The following is a 16,569-nucleotide window of genomic DNA, read 5'->3' as shown; positions in this document are numbered from 1 at the left end:
CAGTTGTGCTGTACAAGGCAGCAGTGTTCCTTCTTTTTCTGTAATTTAGCCTTACTCTTTGTTGAGAGCTCTAACAATAGTTCATCCATCAGACATTCGAAAGCATGGGGTGGAGTACAGTTTATTTATCTTCCTCTCAGGAACTTTGTATCTCAAGCAGGAATCGTGTGATGCAAATCCAATTCAGCATAGAGTCCTAGTAAGGATTATTTTGTAATCTGTTTCTCTAAACATGATACACAAGGACATTAAACCTAAGCAGTCCACAATATGCAAATGAATACTGACAAAGCTCCAGGTCAGTGAGAGAAAAGGATATGGCAAACCTTTTTGGGAACACCGACCGAATCAAGCACTCATGGGAAGACCGAACTGTGGGGTGTAAGTGTGCAGTAGAGAGAGAATGACACAGTTCATCAGTGTGCTGTGTGGTTGTAGTGCTGTAAATCCAAAGCTTATAGAAATTAGGGGTGGGGCTAGGACAGAGAGAAGAGAAAGAAGATTAGCTGCTTCAAAGGTTTCTTCGGTGATAAGAAGCTGCCAGTGGTTGTGTGTCCTTCTCTTTATTACACCAGCAGGTGAGTGAAAAATGTCTGGGTTACTGTTGTAAAACTCAGAGGAAACTTCAGTGTCGTTCAGCACTTCATAGATACAACAACAACAACAAAAAAAATCCAGTATATGGTTATCGTGCAAATGTATTTATACAAGCACTGAATTTTTTATTAGATATTGTTCTGTCAAATTTGACATGTGCTTTAATGATTGTACTTTATCTCAGATCATATTTGAATGAAGTTAGTTCATTATCAAAGTTCATTAAAATACTTAGTTAAAACTTTTTATTTGAAACTTATTTTTGGTGATAAATTTCTGTCCTGTCTGATCGTCTTTTAGTTGTATTTGCATTTGGCTTTGATTTCATCCTGTTTTGTGCTGAGGCTTGAAGCATGGTTCCAGACATAGAGAGAATTATTGAGAGCATCGTCCGCAGAGACCAGGACAGCGTGCAGCTTCTGCTCAACAGCTACAACACACAGGTCACTATTCTCTGTTACAATTACTGTGTTGCTATAGAAGTATTTATTTATGCAACAATGGAAACAGTTTTTCTGTACCTTCGACACTGTAAGCTAAAAATTTTAAATATTACTTATCATCATATAATCATTACAGCACTTCAGCAAAAAAATCAGGTTTCTTCTTATTTAAAAGTGACTTTGCATTAATATATTAGACACAATTAATTAGCATTATAAATTGGACGTTGCACAAATTTAGAATCTGGTGGCTTCTAGCGGTTTTCCCAGAGACTGAGTCAGTGTTGATTGTCACAGCAGCTAGTTTTCTTGGCCTGGCTAGTCCAGAACCAGAGCTGACCCCTCTAGTTCCTGTCATGGTGCCCGTGTTGGTCTGAGTGGCCTCGCCAGCTCCGGTCTTTGAGCCAGAGCCAACACCTTAGTCCCTATTTTTGCTCTGCCTCCAGCAGGATCCACCTGTATGATGCTGCATTGCTGAAGGAATTCTGGTTCAATCATTCAACCTTTGACAAAAAACAGTTTTTCCAGTTGCTCTTTTAAGAGTGTATGTCATTATTAAAAATATGTATTATCTATATATATATCTATGTTGTGAACCTGCTATTCTCTGAAAAAAGAAAGAAAAAAATGAATATGAATGAATAAGAAATGATATGAAAAACGAGTATCCTTAAAATATTGTTTTTCTGAAATTAAATTGGCACTGCCATTATCAAATCGCAGTTTGACTGATGTTCCTATATTCTAGGACACTTTGTCAGTGCAAATCTGTGATCTGGCTTTTCTCCGTTTTCCTAACTGCTTGTGTTCTTTCATTTCTCCACAGTATGCAGAGTGCTTCTTTTTCAACACTGAGGCACAGGAGAGGCAAAAGGTCAGCTCTGTGTGCTTCTCTCCAGTAGTTTCATTCTTTTCGTCTATATTTCCTTTGCCATAGCCTTCAGCCACTCTCATGTCAGCACCCTGTCAGTTGTGTTTTGACTCTTAGCGTGATCTCTAAATGTATATTATAAAGCATGCTTATAGCAGTCACTGGAGTATTCTGATTCTTTGCTATTTGTTTTTAGAAAAGTTTTCCTATCTTCATAGCACATGATTTTCCAAGTGCTCAGTGATTATCCCAACCCACCAACAAACAGAGGCTCAGGAATACGTTAGATGATCTGGAATAGACAAAAAAAGTCTTCTTGGATTATTTCTGCTGATTTTCAGTTTGCTTGAATTTCTCTTGCTGCTTCTGTGAGGGGTTCTGCTGCCAAACTAAAAAACAAGAAAAGGGCAAAAAACCAGACTATTAACTGCTGGGAATTCTGGTCTGTTGTGTACCCTTTGACAAAGTTCCTCTTTATTATTTTCATTTTGTTTTTCATCCTCACGTTTTAGCAGCCCTCAATTTTTATGAACTGCAGTTAATAAAGGTAAAATTTGAACCTGAATGATTAACAGTCCCATCTCAAATGAATTTCTTTCCAGCTCATCTGTGCTGATTCTGCTGTCCTCCTCCACCTCAGTCTTCATCTGTTTCTAATGCTTAAATATCAATTCTACTTTTTACATGTATTTCTGTCACTGTTCATGGACTATCTGGCTGCAGCAGCAACAACTGGAAGAGGTTTGGGGCATTGATTTTTTTTAATTAGCAAACATGTACACTAGATAGAAAATTGATAGGATATGCATGTTGGTGTGATCTTAAAACTGGATGCAAACAAACTGATTTCTTTATCTAGATACAAGGAGTTTCTGACTTCCAAATTCCAATTAAAATATATTGGCCATTGCACTGTATGGTAGCCGATCATGGGGTTCCCTCTACATGCAGTATGCACAGTGCAAACCACCAACCAGGCATATACCCACTGATAATGATAGTTCAAAAGAAAGCACTTCATTTTTTAAAATCACCTTAAATCCAGCCTCCTTGCTTTCCCCCAAAGGCGTCCTGTATATCAGCTGGTGCCGACACTAACTGGCTCCTTTCAAACACACCCGATCAAGCTTAGAACAGCACTGTATTATACATCACTAGTATACTACTACCACACGAGTATATATCAACATACCTTTAACATTTATTAAAAAAATTATATTTTGACGTTTTGACAATATTGTTTTTAGGAACTCTTGTGCGAATAAAGCACCTTTAAAGTTAATTATAATTAGATAGAGAGACAGAGAGAGTGAGTGAGCGAGTGCTGACTCAGTATAACAGTAATCCAAAATAATACCAGTGTGTGCATGTGAGTTCCAAAAGCGATTGCTAATTATATTTAGAGCAGCATGTTCTCAAAGCTGCTTGAACACCTCATGACTAAGCATTAGCAGCGCTGACCTTCACTGTGCAGACATGCTAGAGCTACACAAACTATTCTTTTTCCTCTACACTCTCTGTACGCTGCGAATTAATGTCATCGAGATATTTGCTTAAATGATCTTGTAGTTTTCAGTGAAACCACTAAACTTACATACAACTACCACAATAAAAGGATGTGGTATTTGTCTTAAGTACTTCAGTGCTTTTTGGTATTATAACTTTAGTGTAGTACTGTAGTGCAAGTGCTGCAGGATATAAAGTGAAGAGGATGTAAATATCCAAATACAGCATGACTAAAAAAGTGGTCATGTGTACTTGTCTTTATTATCATGCAGCCATGTCATAATCATCACTCAGTCAGCACTGCTCCCTCAGCAGTGAATCTCAGATGAAGCCTGAATGAATGTTCAAACTATAAACACGCTGAGCTTCTTGTGTTGCATTAAACAGACTTTGCAGTGATTCGTGCTATCTCTCTCTCTCTTGGGTAATTAGTTCAGGAAGAAAAAATTCAGGGACTGTGCTCCTGCTTCCGACTCTGACATTGACTCAGATGATGAGAATGCAGAGCTTCTGCTCCGGCAGGTAGGCCAGTGATTACATACCCCTGTGTGTCTACTCTTATGGCTACATGTCCCTGTGTATGCTAACACAAGTCTGCCACACTCATCCCTGTATTTGCACATTTTGCATTCTTTGTCTTTTCTCCTTGCAGTTCATCATTCTAAACCTTCTTCACTGTAACATCTCCCCCCTGACTACTTTTTCAGGATCTGTCTGCAGCCCTGTTGTGCTTCATTGGTAGTCAGCTACAGCCGGCGGTTTTACGGGTTTGCCTGCATACACTGCGTATCCTGTCCCGTGACCGTAGGGCCCTGGGGCACATGGTCACTGATAGTGCCCTTCTCACATTAGCACACATGGGAGGCATCGCCATACCACAGACATGCCTACAGCAAGAAAATCAGGAAGCTCAAGGTGACGTGGGCAGATCATGCAGCACAACCCATATTAGAGCTGTGAGTAGTTGTGAGCAGGGTGCAGAAGCCGGCACTGCCCCGTCTGGGTGCTTTGTGGTTTCATTTTCTGTTCTTGCTGAAGGAGCTGTCTCTCCAGCCACACGTGGTTCAGTGAATCACTGCTATCAGCAGAAACATGATGGAGTGCATGTGGCGCTCTCCCGTGGCAAAAAAGACACCCAACAAGATAACAGTGAGGAACAAGAGGAGGATGGAGAGGTGTGCAGGAAGGAAGCCTTGAAAGTCTTGTGTAATGTCATCTACAACAGCCCCCGGGCACAGGAGAGAGCCAGTGCACTAAGGTGACATTTTTAAAAATGTGTCGACTTGGTCGTAAAGTTGCCTTCCAAGCTACAAGTTTCATTCTCTGCTAAGAAAACGATTGGCAATAAAGTCTCAATAAAAATGTCAAATGAAGGCAAACAAAAACATCAGAATGATACATTTGAGACATCTTACAGGATGCAATGTCAAAATACTCATATGAAAACCATTCTTGGCTGTCACTTATTTTCTCCTAAATCATTTACAATCTTTGCAACTATTTTTTCTAGTTATATTCAAATACTGTTTATTCTTTATATACAAGGATGTGACGCTAATCAGCTCAACTGCTTGCCTGAAAATGTGATTCCTATATTCATGAAAGGCTATTGCAAGGTTTGTGGGAGAGTCTGAAGGAGGAGATCTGGAGTAAAGTGCCACTCAGCTGCCACTTTTACAAGCTGAGGCTACTCTTCTTACTCACAGCCCTGAGACCTGAACTCAGGCTGCAGCTGCAACAGGTAAATGATTTCTAACCTATCAAGGATGGAATTACATGGTATCATTGCTTTCTAGCAATAAAAAAGGTGATCTTGAGAAACTAAATGCAGTCACACTTTCTTTATCCTGGGTGTGTATGGTATTCATTTATGAGCAACAAGCTATGAGTTGACACGGGACATCTGTGACAGGCTTTTCATGTTGGACAATCTAAAGTGACCATGATTGCTTCAAACACATGAAGTCTCTCAAAATGTCCTTTGACATTGTTAGATATGATACTGTTATTTACAGGAGCCATTTAATATTCCAGTTATACTGAAAGTGGACCAAAACTTTAGCATTTTATTTAGAAATCATTTCACAATAGAGTGACAGAGCAGTGGATGTCAGCTGACTGTAGATTGTTGTCACATTAAAATCTTAGGAATAATAAAATTAAGATTTGATTAAGTATTTCTTCATCATAACTAAACCTACAAAGCCTACACAATTAGACAAACAGACAGTCACACCACCTCCAAGCCCTTGTAGGCCTTATATGCTGATCAGGACAAACATGCATGTTTTCTGGTCTCCTGAAATCAAGAGTGTCAAAGAACCGTGCTTCACATCTGCCTTAAAGCTCAGTGGTTTGTTTGTTCTTGTCAGGAGCGGGGAGTGTCACTGCTGACCAAAGCCTTGGAGCAGTGCCTGGCTGTGAGCTGGGGTGTGGAATATGAGGTGCTTACCGACAGTAAACAACCTCCCATTTCCATGGAGGTGTCCCAGAAGGTCATTGAGATCCTCAAGACACTCTTCAACATCACTCACATGTTCCACAGGCAGGAGCCTGATGAGGTGATTAGCTGGGGGATTCCTCCAATTTAGCTGGAGCTTAATAACTAAATCAAAGAAACTAACATCATATTGCTAACATCTGAATGTTTGTTCAGGTATTATCACTAAATTATTTTGTTTACAATACCGTGTCCACTTTAAGATAATCCTATATTTTTTTTCAGAGGTGACCAATGTCTAGGTTTTGTCTCTTAATGGGATTTTAAAAAATGTGTAATACATTATTATTGCTGCCATTTACGTTGCTGTTAGTTGATTTGCAAATCACTCAGAGCTTTAATTGAAAGCCATGCCAAAAAAATAAGTTGGGCAGGGGCACGTGTTGTATCCTTTTCTTTTGCCGTCACTGATAAATAAGCTTTGAACGTCCAGTAGCAGAGCTTCAGTTTGGTCCGGGAGGTAGACCAAGGCAACAGGCTGCAACTGAATCATAGTTAACTGATCAGCAGTTCAACATAAGTTGAGCCCAGGCAGGACACGCCCCAAATCTCCAGCCTTGTTCCTCAGTCTGTCAACTCTGCCTCAACTCTGCCTTCCTGTAATGTATTCAGTAATCTTTCATTGAGCTTATTTATATATATTTCCGGAGTATTACACATCTACTCTTTGCAGTTGTTCTTGATCGATTTGTCCTCAGCAGGAATGTAATTCTCACCACTCTTTATACAAATTTTACAACAGTTCAGGCATTTTTCCTAATGCAGACTCATCTGTGCAAAGACAACCAAAAAAATCAAGATCTTTTTCACATATGTCAAAATGTGTAAAGTCAGTCAATCATTTCAACCTTGTGTAAAACTTTTTACCACCATTTCAGGACGTTGATACTGAGTTGCTTTTTCCTTTTATTAAAGCCTCACTGACTTTGAAAATAGTGCTAATGTGGGTTCAAAATTGTTCAGAAAAAAAGAAATGTGAAGGATTTATTTAAAACTTTACAAAATTGATGCTTGTGAAACTATATGGATCAGGAAACAGAGAAATATGCACAATCTGAGAATATAGTCAGAGTGTTCTGGTCCTTCAACACCTGACGCCGACCTTGTTAAGCCGGTATGGCTTCAGTTACATATCTCACACTGCAGTTTTAATGTGTTGTGAGATTTAAGTGAGAGGTGCATCAACACAGTGAAAATGTCTTTGGTAGTGAAGTGTGTGTGGAAATGTGTTATTGATTTGAGAACTGCATTTAGAGTGGTGAGAATTACGTTTCTGCTGTGTGATTTGTGCTTCAGCCATCGAAAAAACTTATAACAGGCTTTAGATAGAAATTTCTTGTCCTACGCTGAAGCCTGATGATGCCACTTTCACATTATCAGGGTTGTTTATTCAAAGTTCTTGCAGAGGCAACAAAAGCATACAGTGTGTTAACTATGGCAAGTAAACTCTGTTTAAGCCGTCTATATCTGACAAACAGAAAATACAAAGGTGTTGCTACTCTGCCTCTATGGTTCCCTTTGAAACTGTTGGCCTTTACAAATTCAATATACATTTTTCTTCTTGTTTATCACATAGACTAAACCTGTCTGAAATAAATAAAGTATATAAATATTAAGAGCAAATGTGAAAGTAAATTTGAGAATGTTCCCCAAACGATCTCACTGTAACTTTGGGCATTTTGACATCTGTGCCATTTAGCAGTAAGCCTTGCTGCTCTAGGTCTGTTACCCCTGGTTTAGTCATCAGAAGGGAAAATCAGAAAAAACATAAATCCTGCTAAAAACAAAACAAAATAAATATTTTCAGTCCTATATTATCTGTAAATCCAGTGGAAAAGGAAGATATGATAAAAGTATATTAACAAATTCATTGCAGGAAACATTTTTTTTCCAATTAAAAAACATTAGATTAGCACACAGAAAAAATGATGCACATGCTTCAGGTTCAGAGAGGAGGAGGTGTGACCAATGCCCAGTTGTTATAAACTTTGCATCTTATACATGTTTAACTGTTTTAGGAAGATGCTGCCCTGTATCGACACCTAGTGGCTGTGCTGCGCCATTGCCTGCTCCTGTCATGTGAAGGAGAAGACACATTAGAAGAACTCCAAGGGTCAGACTAGTATTTCTGAAGCTTTAGATGGTTTTGGCTAAAATAATAGATACTGGAGTGATTATTGATAACCTAGATGACATTCTTACAGTTGATCTAAAAAGTGTTATGACTTCTGTCCACAGGCACACGGTGAATGTCCTGTCAGCATTGCCACTGACATGTCTGGATGTCCTGGTGTCTGTCCAGGTGGACCAAGCATCCCATAAGTGCGAAGGGGTCAACATGGACTGTGTCCACAAATTGTTGCTCTTTATGAACCGACGGCTAAACAGGGCAAGTGAATATGTGGTGAAGGAAACACATGTTGTGACTGCATAGGTTAGTTTGACAACATGACTGATACGGATATCAGTGCTGGTATGTTTTGTCTGATGAGCTTTACAGATGAAAATGAAAAATCAGGATCAACTTTAAGATTTCCTGAAGTAACAAATAATTAAACCTTAACTAAACCATACCAGGAAAGCCTTCTTTTCTATAACCGAGGATTATAGAAACGATGGCTTACCAGAATTCTTATCATCTACTAAAACCTAAATACAGAATGGTTGAACCATTATGCAAAGTAGGTATTTTTCGTGATACACAAAATATCTACTTCACTGACTTTAAAATAAAATGATTCTGAAAAGCAGAAGCTTTATCTCCTTGTATTACACCTGCAAGGAATCTTTTGTTTGCCTACAACAGCTTGACAGTGAAGGATTTTCATTATTTCATCAGAATGATGTCATCCCTATAGCATGGTTATGGTTACAGTGGTTATTGACAGATTATATTGCTTATTTATTTAATAGATAATAAAAAGTAACTAACCGATCCAAATTGGATCTCTTACTTTACCAAATAAAGTAAGCGATGATGGCATTAACATATAACATGTTAATGCCATCATTTATAAAGTCTAAGTAAATAATTAAAGTATTTAAATGCAAATATATATATATAGAATGACTAAGATATGACCTCAGTGCTTTTGAGTTTTATAAATACTCCTTTCATAGTGGGTGTCCAAATTCATGGGCCGCATCCTCCTGAGGCCGCATGTCACAGCGACACGACGAAGGCTGTCCAAAATTCGTAGACTCCTCCGAATGCAGCCGACTAATGTGCCCTCCTATTCCCCGAATTTGAAGGATGGGTCGGGTGTGTCCTTCGTGTCCCACCATATCCCAGAATTCATAGCGTGGCCCAGCCAATTCCGGTTTCCAACAATGGAGGCCACTACTAAGTTTTAATATTACTGTTATTAATCTTTCTGGGTCACAAAATAAACTTTAAAGATATTTTCAGGTGAGAAAGCAGCCGTGTAAACTTCAAATATCTGCTCGGTTTATCAAGATATCACATATTTGCAAAAGTGCTCCCACATTTTCGGAGACGTCTGTTACCCACCAGCTCGATAGCTAGCTGGGGTGAGAACAGAACAGCGAACTCCCTGCACATCGTTTTAAAAGCCCCCCTGGTCTTTCGCTACTCAGGTTAAAAATGATATTTACAGTGACTTGCAAAAGTATTTTGCCCCTTGAACTTTCCCACATTTTGTCACATTACAGCCACAAACATGAATCACTTTTATTGGAATTCCACATGAAAGACCAACACAAAGTGGTGCACACGTGAGAAGTGGAACGAAAATCAGACATGACTCCAAACATTTTTTACAAATAAATAGCTGCAAAGTGGGATGTGTGTAATTATTCAGCCCCCTTTGGTCTGAGTGCAGTCAGTTGCACATAGACGTTGCCTGATGAGTGCTAATGACTAAACAGAGTGCACCTGTGTGTGATCTAATGTCAGTACAAATACAGCTGCTCTGTGACGCCTCAGAGGTTGTCTAAGAGAATATTGGGAGCAACAACACCATGAAGTCCAAAGAACAAAGCAGACAGGTCAGGGATAAAGTTATTGAGACATTTAAAGCAGGCTTAGGCTACAAAAAGATTTCCCAAGCCTTGAACATCCACGGAGCACTGTTCAAGCCATCATTCAGAAATGGAAGGAGTCTGGCACAACTGTAAACCTACCAAGACAAGGCCGTCCACCTAAACTCAGGCCGAACAAGGAGAGCGCTGATCAGAAATGCAGCCAAGAGGCCCATGGTGACTCTGGACGAGCTGCAGAGATCTACAGCTCAGGTGGGGGAATCTGTCCATAGGACAACTATTAGTCGTGCACTGCACAAAGTTGGCCTTAATGGAAGAGTGGCAAGAAGAAAGCCATTGTTAACAGAAAAACCATAAGAAGTCCCGTTTGCAGTTTGCCACAAGCCATGTGGGGGACACAGCAAACATGTGGAAGAAGCTGCTCTGGTCAGACGAGACCAAAATGGAACTTTTTGGCCAAAATGCAAAACGCTATGTGTGGCGGAAAACTAACACTGCATATCACTCTGAACACACCATCCCCACTGTCAAATGTGGTGGTGGCAGCATCATGCTCTGGGGGGGGCTTCTGTTCAGCAGGGACAGGGAAGCTGGTCAGAGTTGATGGGAAGATGGATGGAGCCAAATACAGAGCAGTCTTGGAAGAAAACCTCTTGGAGTCTGCAAAAGACTTGAGACTGAGGCGGAGGTTCACCTTCCAGCAGGACGACGACCCTAAACATAAAGCCAGGGCAACAATGGGATGGTTTAAAACAAAACATATCCATGTGTTAGAACGGCCCAGTCAAAGTCCAGATCTGAATCCAATCCAGAATCTGTGGCAAGATCTGAAAACTGCTGTTCACAAACGCTGCCCATCTAATCTGACTGAGCTGGAGCTGTTTTGCAAAGAAGAATGGCAAAGATTTCAGTCTGTAGATGTGCAAAGCTGGTAGAGACAGACCCTAAAAGTCTGGCAGCTGGAACTGCAGCAAAAGGTGGTTCTACAAAGTATTGACTCAGGGGGCTGAATAATTACGCACACCCCACTTTGCAGTTATTTATTTGTAAAAATGTTTGGAATCATGTCTGATTTTCGTTCCACTTCTCACGTGTGCACCACTTTGTGTTGGTCTTTCACCTGGAATTCCAATAACATTGATTCATGTTTGTGGCTGTAATGTGATAAAATGTGGGAAAGTTCAAGGGGGCAAAATACTTTTGCAAGCCGCTGTAAGTCACTCAGATAACTTAAAAATGTTATTGTTTGGCTTTTTTCAGTGTTTTATTTGTTCCTGAGTAAATCAGTTGGCTGAGATTAAAGTTGTAGTTTTCACACAGCTGAATAAACGTCAAACAGAAAACTGATTAAACAGAAGTGTGAAATGGTTGAGAGTTTACTCCAGTGTCCTGTTATATTTTAGATAGCAAGGAGCAGACGTCCGAGTTTATTAAACTCCAACGAGACAGCTGGTGACGCAGATCTGAAGGCTAGACCGTCTAATTTCACATTTCCGGCCTACCATATATATATATATATATATATATATATATATACACATACACAGTGAGCTGGGAGGGGGGACCAGGGCTCCAGGGGAGAGAGGGGTAATCCACACACACGTTTCCTCTTCTGCACAGTCACCGCCACAGCTCCTCCGCACACACTCACTCCTCTTCAGCCGCACTCGCTCCAAAACTCCACTCACGCCGCCACACCCAGGAAGGGTCCGTGATTTGGTCCAGAAGGGGGATATCTACACACAGAATTCACTGTTAGTTACACAGCAACATACACACAGGGAAATCTTTTGAGAATGCCGAGAGCACGAACTCAGGAGGTTCAACGTTCCAGCGGTGAGCTGCTCTGTGCCACTGCCTTAAATAGCAGCTGGGGAAATCAGCCAGATCAGCAGCAGGTGGAGACAATCACACAGGTGCGTGGGCAAAGAACGAGAGCCCGTAACGAGCTCCACCCAGGCAGAGAGGAGGAGAAAAGGCATAAAAAAACAACAACAAAACCCGTAGCCAGCGTGAGCCAGCCAGAGAGACATGGGGACCATGAAACTATGAATTTGGACATCTCTATAGTGTACTTCACAGTTACTTCAGACAGTTAGTAGCTGTTAGGTAGATATTTGGTGTGACCTCATCTAAAGTGAGGAATGCTTTTGCCTTATAAAGCATTTATAAATAAAAATAAAAGTAACTCAAGACTTGAATAAGTATCAGCTCATCTTCATAACAGAAAAATGAAGAGATAAAGAATAAACAAATATTTATTTGCAGATTCAAACATAATCCACTATAATCTGAGGTAATACAGCTGAACCAGAGTTTTTAAGAGTGGTTTAGTGACAAAGATACACTAAGCAGTTGAAGCGACGTAGCTAGAAGTAGCTTAACTTCAATATACTGAAGTTTATTCATTTAAAATAAAATATGAATAAAGTTATCAAAATCAGTAGTGAGTAACTGACAGAGCTTCACAAACAAGTCCAAATGTCATTAAAGTAGTTTCCATTACATTCTCATGACACAGATAATTCTCCTTGATGATGGAGAACCACCTCTTAACTTGATCACATCCTTACCCCGAGAAGAACGAGACAGAGACCATCCACTACTTCTTTCATTTAAGCTGAGCTCAGACACCCTAACTATTCTGCTTAATTCAGGAGCACTTTGGAACTGAACCTGACGCTGACTTGACTAAAACTAGCTAACAAAACACGAACCAGAGGAACGTTGAACCTCAGGAATGAACTCTTAAACATCCAGAGACATTTTCCTGCATTATCAGTTTAATAAGATGAACGCTTTGTTTATGGTTTTTACACCTGTTTGTGAAACTCTGTCAAATTTTCACTACTGATTTGTAATAACCTTATTCCTATTTTAGCTTAAATGAACAAGTTGTAGTATATTTAAGTTTCACTGCTGCGGCTCCAGCTCAGTGTAGCTTTCTCTCTTAAACACCTCTTACAAACTGATTCAGACTCTGGTCCTTTCTACATTTCAGTATTCTGCAAACCTCAGGTGGGTCACGTTTGCATCTGGCAATATATATTTGTATAATTTGTATCTCTTTGTGCTTTGTCTGTGTCATTTTGTGTTGTGAAGACAGCTGAGACTTGTTTGAATCTTGAGGTACTTTCATTTTCATTTAAAAATAAGCCAAAAATAGTCCTCACTTTACATGAGGTCACACAAAATACTAACCTAACAACTACATATTTTTTTATAGATAATATTTATAAAACATCTATTAACACACTGAACAACAATGAGCTCATGTCATTAATCATTGTATATATATAAATGTGCCTCTGTTAATTATTTACTTGAACATGAACATGTTATATATGAGCTTATTAATCAAGAAAAAAACATTTATATCTGTTTATAAATGATACACTGAGAAGGACTAATGCTTTATAAAGGATGAATTTAAATGAAAAGAAAACAGAAGTGTGGTGTTTGGACCCAGTGGTTCCTGCGAGTCCTCCTCTGTTGATTTGGGACCCCTGGAAGTCTATTTTAAACCTGTTGTTATCGACCTTGGTTTTAAGTTGGACAGTGATTTTAAATTGGACAACCAAATCAGAGCAGTGGTAAAGTCCAGTTTTTATCATTTAAGGCAAATGGCAGGAGTAAAATCCTTTCTTTCGAGGCAGCACTTTGAAACGGTGATACATGCTTTTATTTCTTCCTGCCTGGACTACTGTAACTCACTCTATGTGGGGGTCAGTCAGTCGTTGCTCTCACTGTACAGCACTTTGTGTCAGCTGTGGTTGTTTAAAGTGCTTTATAAATAAAGGTAATGATGATGAGGTGATGATAAGCACTTACTAGTAGGGATGGGTATTGATAAGATTTTTACGATTCCGATTCCAGTTTCGATTCTGTTTAACGATTCGATTCTTTTTCGATTCTCTTATCGATTCTTTTTTTTAAAAAAGGAGGACACTAAGGTCGATTAGCTTAGAACTTTGTTTTATATCTTCTCTTTGAACAAGATAGAAATTTAGGAGTTACATGGCCTTACAAACCCAACAGGGAGATCTTAAGAGATCCAGCCTACGGCTCTTCAGTGGGGTGTCACAGGGTCCCCAGGAAACAAAAATTGTAAATGTAAAATAATAAATAAATATTCTTCTGTAGCAATAACAAAGTATAACATAAATGATTCTGTAGCAATTACACAAGAATATCCAGTAATGTCCCTGCCTACAATTAAACGCATTCACTTACCGAAAATCATCTGCTGTGACAAATGTGTGCAAGCCTTTGACCACAAACTGAGTCACTGCTCGGTGACATTCGTCTATCCCGGCCTGAAAGGAGACGCTACCGCTAGACTGCAGCAAGAACTGCCAGCATCTGAGCCAGACTCTGTCTCATCATGGTCACCTAAATGCACAGTGATGGCAGGTTTTGTAATAAGGCAGATCACGCTAACATAATATGCACTGTTGTTGATTATTTACCTGCGCATTAACGGGAGAGGACGTGCAAACGTTACCGCATCTCTCTTGCTGGGTTGAGATTCACGAGTCCGGAGCGGAATTAAAAACACGACATTCATTTCAGGTCATCGCGTGTTTTGTGAGCAAATGCTTTTGCATATTCGTCGTGTTTCCTCCCTTAAATGAAACATCTACTTTGCAAGTATTGCAAGTTGCCCTGTTGTCATCCGTTCTCGTAAAGTATAACCAAACTTTTGAGCCGCCATGTTTCCTGCCAGGTAAATGACGCTCCGCAACGTGGTGACGTCATTCGGGGCGACTGGAATCGATAAGGGAATCGTTTGCAAAAATGGCAAACGATTCCAAGGAATTGAAACAGTGGGAACCGGTTCTCAACAAGAACCGGTTTTTGATACCCATCCCTACTTACTAATTCCTTACTATTGCTTAATAGTGTTATCACACTATTAACACTATATTATTATATAGTGTTACCCAGTTTTTATTCATCTTTAGTGACATATGTAAGCTGTTTAATTGTACACAGGGCCAAAAGCTGAAGGAGAAACTAACACCTGTACTGAATCTACTGACTGAGAGTTCTCGGGTACACAGGGAGACGCGTCACTACATACGGCAAAAGGTAAAAAAAAAAAGAAAAAAAAAGTACAAAATGGAAACTGTATCAGCAATTTTTTATCTAACCTCAACATTTGGAATAGATCCTACCTCCACTGAGGGATGTTGCCATCAGACCTGAGCAGGACAGCTCCCTCAGAGGCCAGCTGGTCCGCCTAATGACCCACGTTGACACAGATGTGAAGGATTGTGCTGCTGAACTGCTGTTTGTGCTCTGCAAAGAAAATGGTATAGTTGCAGTTTGCAAGACTAACTGTAGTGATGGGAAAAGTCAAGTTTTCAAAGGACTCTATACAGTCAGGTGCGAGTTAACACAGTGCCAAGAAGAACAAACATCAGCAGTAATCTTAGAGCAGATTATTATTATTATTATTTATTGTACAATCTACTGTACAATATAAAGCGCCTTGAGGCGACTGTTGTTGTGATTTGGCGCTATATAAATAAAATTGAATTGAATTGAATTATTCTTCCCAAGAGCTGACATTCTATCCAATTTACCCCAAGGTCAGACAAGCTTTGAGAAATTCCAGAAAAACCGAGGAGCTACATCTCAGATCTTACAGGCCTCAGTTAACATGTTAAATGTTAAAATTAGCAGTACAATAACAGCAGACAATACTATTAGATGTAAGCAGTTATGTATGGAATGGTTGGCAGGTGAAAGTGTCTTCTCTGGAAAAAAAAAAAGAGCCCCTGGTATTTCTCCAGCTTCTTGTGTTTCTTCTTCCTGATATTGCTGTCATTCTGAACCGCTACATCCATCACTACGGCCATTTTCTTCTGTCTTCCACCACTATGGTTGGTTAGCCATCACCATTTTTTTCTGTCTGTTTCTGGAAGTCCAACAGGATCTTAGCTCGACCATTCTCCACCACCCTTTTGTCCTCAGGACTTCCAGGCCATATTCGGCACAGATGTTTCTGTACACTATGCCGGCCACTTGGTTATGGCGTTCCATGTATGCCCTGCCTGCTAGCTTCTTGCACCCTGCTGTTATGTGCTGGATTGTCTGACGGGCAAACTCAGAGACGTGGCAAGAATGAACTCAGAACTAACTCGTTAAACTTAAATCATCCTAATAATATCAAAACACTCGGAAAAGTACAAAATTAAATAAATAACTAAATAAAGTTGAAATGCGGGGATTCATGTGTGGGCCATTGAGTCATAGGCTGTCTTGTAGTCGGTCCAGGCAGTGCACATTTCAGTCTGGTACTGCAGTCTAGGACGACTGCTCGGTCTACCAGCAGCTCATGTTTGGCCCCTCTGGTGTTTCTGCCTATCCCTTTCTATGCCATGCTTATGTATTGAGAGCCATGTGCCTGTTCATCTTAGCCTCTATGGTGCCCGACAGGAGCTTCCATGTGGTACTGAGGCAGGCTATTGGTATTTGGTCCCTTCTGGTCGCTTCTGGAGGTCCTTGGGTAACAGAACTGTGGCCTTCAGTTAGCCATTCTGGGTGTCTCATCCATTAGCAGCTGGGTCATTTGTGCTGCCAGATGCTCATGGAGTACCTGAACATCTGGGGCCTGGTTATGTCTAACTCTTTTTACTGGAGAC

At 40.0% G+C, this 16,569-nt stretch overlaps 1 protein-coding gene across 2 annotated transcripts; it reads left to right on the top strand.

The window, feature by feature from the left end:
• The first annotated feature begins 235 nt into the window (after positions 1-235).
• On the top strand, positions 236-16,563 carry LOC146575195 (chaperone Ric-8A-like). Of its 2 annotated transcripts, none has more exons than XM_085269832.1 (12): positions 236-578; positions 942-1,040; positions 1,867-1,914; positions 2,635-2,652; positions 3,850-3,939; positions 4,125-4,675; positions 5,023-5,158; positions 5,790-5,978; positions 7,936-8,030; positions 8,156-8,306; positions 14,915-15,010; positions 15,090-16,563. In XM_085269832.1, exons 2-12 carry the CDS (start codon positions 951-953, stop codon positions 15,405-15,407), a joined length of 1,782 nt encoding a protein of 593 aa, XP_085125958.1. In that variant the 5' UTR covers positions 236-578; positions 942-950; the 3' UTR covers positions 15,408-16,563. The 2 variants fall into 2 exon arrangements, with proteins under 2 accessions (XP_085125958.1, XP_085125957.1); XM_085269831.1 differs by having other exon boundaries at positions 240-578; positions 898-1,040.
• Positions 16,564-16,569: the final 6 nt, after the last annotated feature.

The sequence above is a fragment of the Mchenga conophoros genome, linkage group LG4 (genome assembly GCF_057382185.1).
Source record: "Mchenga conophoros isolate Kocher_MC1m ecotype Shallow Benthic linkage group LG4, M_conophoros_male_GT1.1, whole genome shotgun sequence".
Taxonomy (NCBI): domain Eukaryota; kingdom Metazoa; phylum Chordata; class Actinopteri; order Cichliformes; family Cichlidae; genus Mchenga; species Mchenga conophoros.
Note: the sequence above shows the minus strand (reverse complement) of the source record. Positions and strands in the feature narration are given on the sequence as shown.

Excerpts from the sequence above, each read along its gene's own strand:
- LOC146575195 (XM_085269832.1), top strand. The coding sequence starts at position 951 with ATGGTTCCAGACATAGAGAGAATTATTGAGAGCATCGTCCGCAGAGAC. Across the intron at positions 8,031-8,155 it reads ACATTAGAAGAACTCCAAGG|GCACACGGTGAATGTCCTGT; the intron begins GTCAGACTAGTA and ends TTCTGTCCACAG. Across the intron at positions 15,011-15,089 it reads GTCACTACATACGGCAAAAG|ATCCTACCTCCACTGAGGGA; the intron begins GTAAAAAAAAAA and ends CATTTGGAATAG.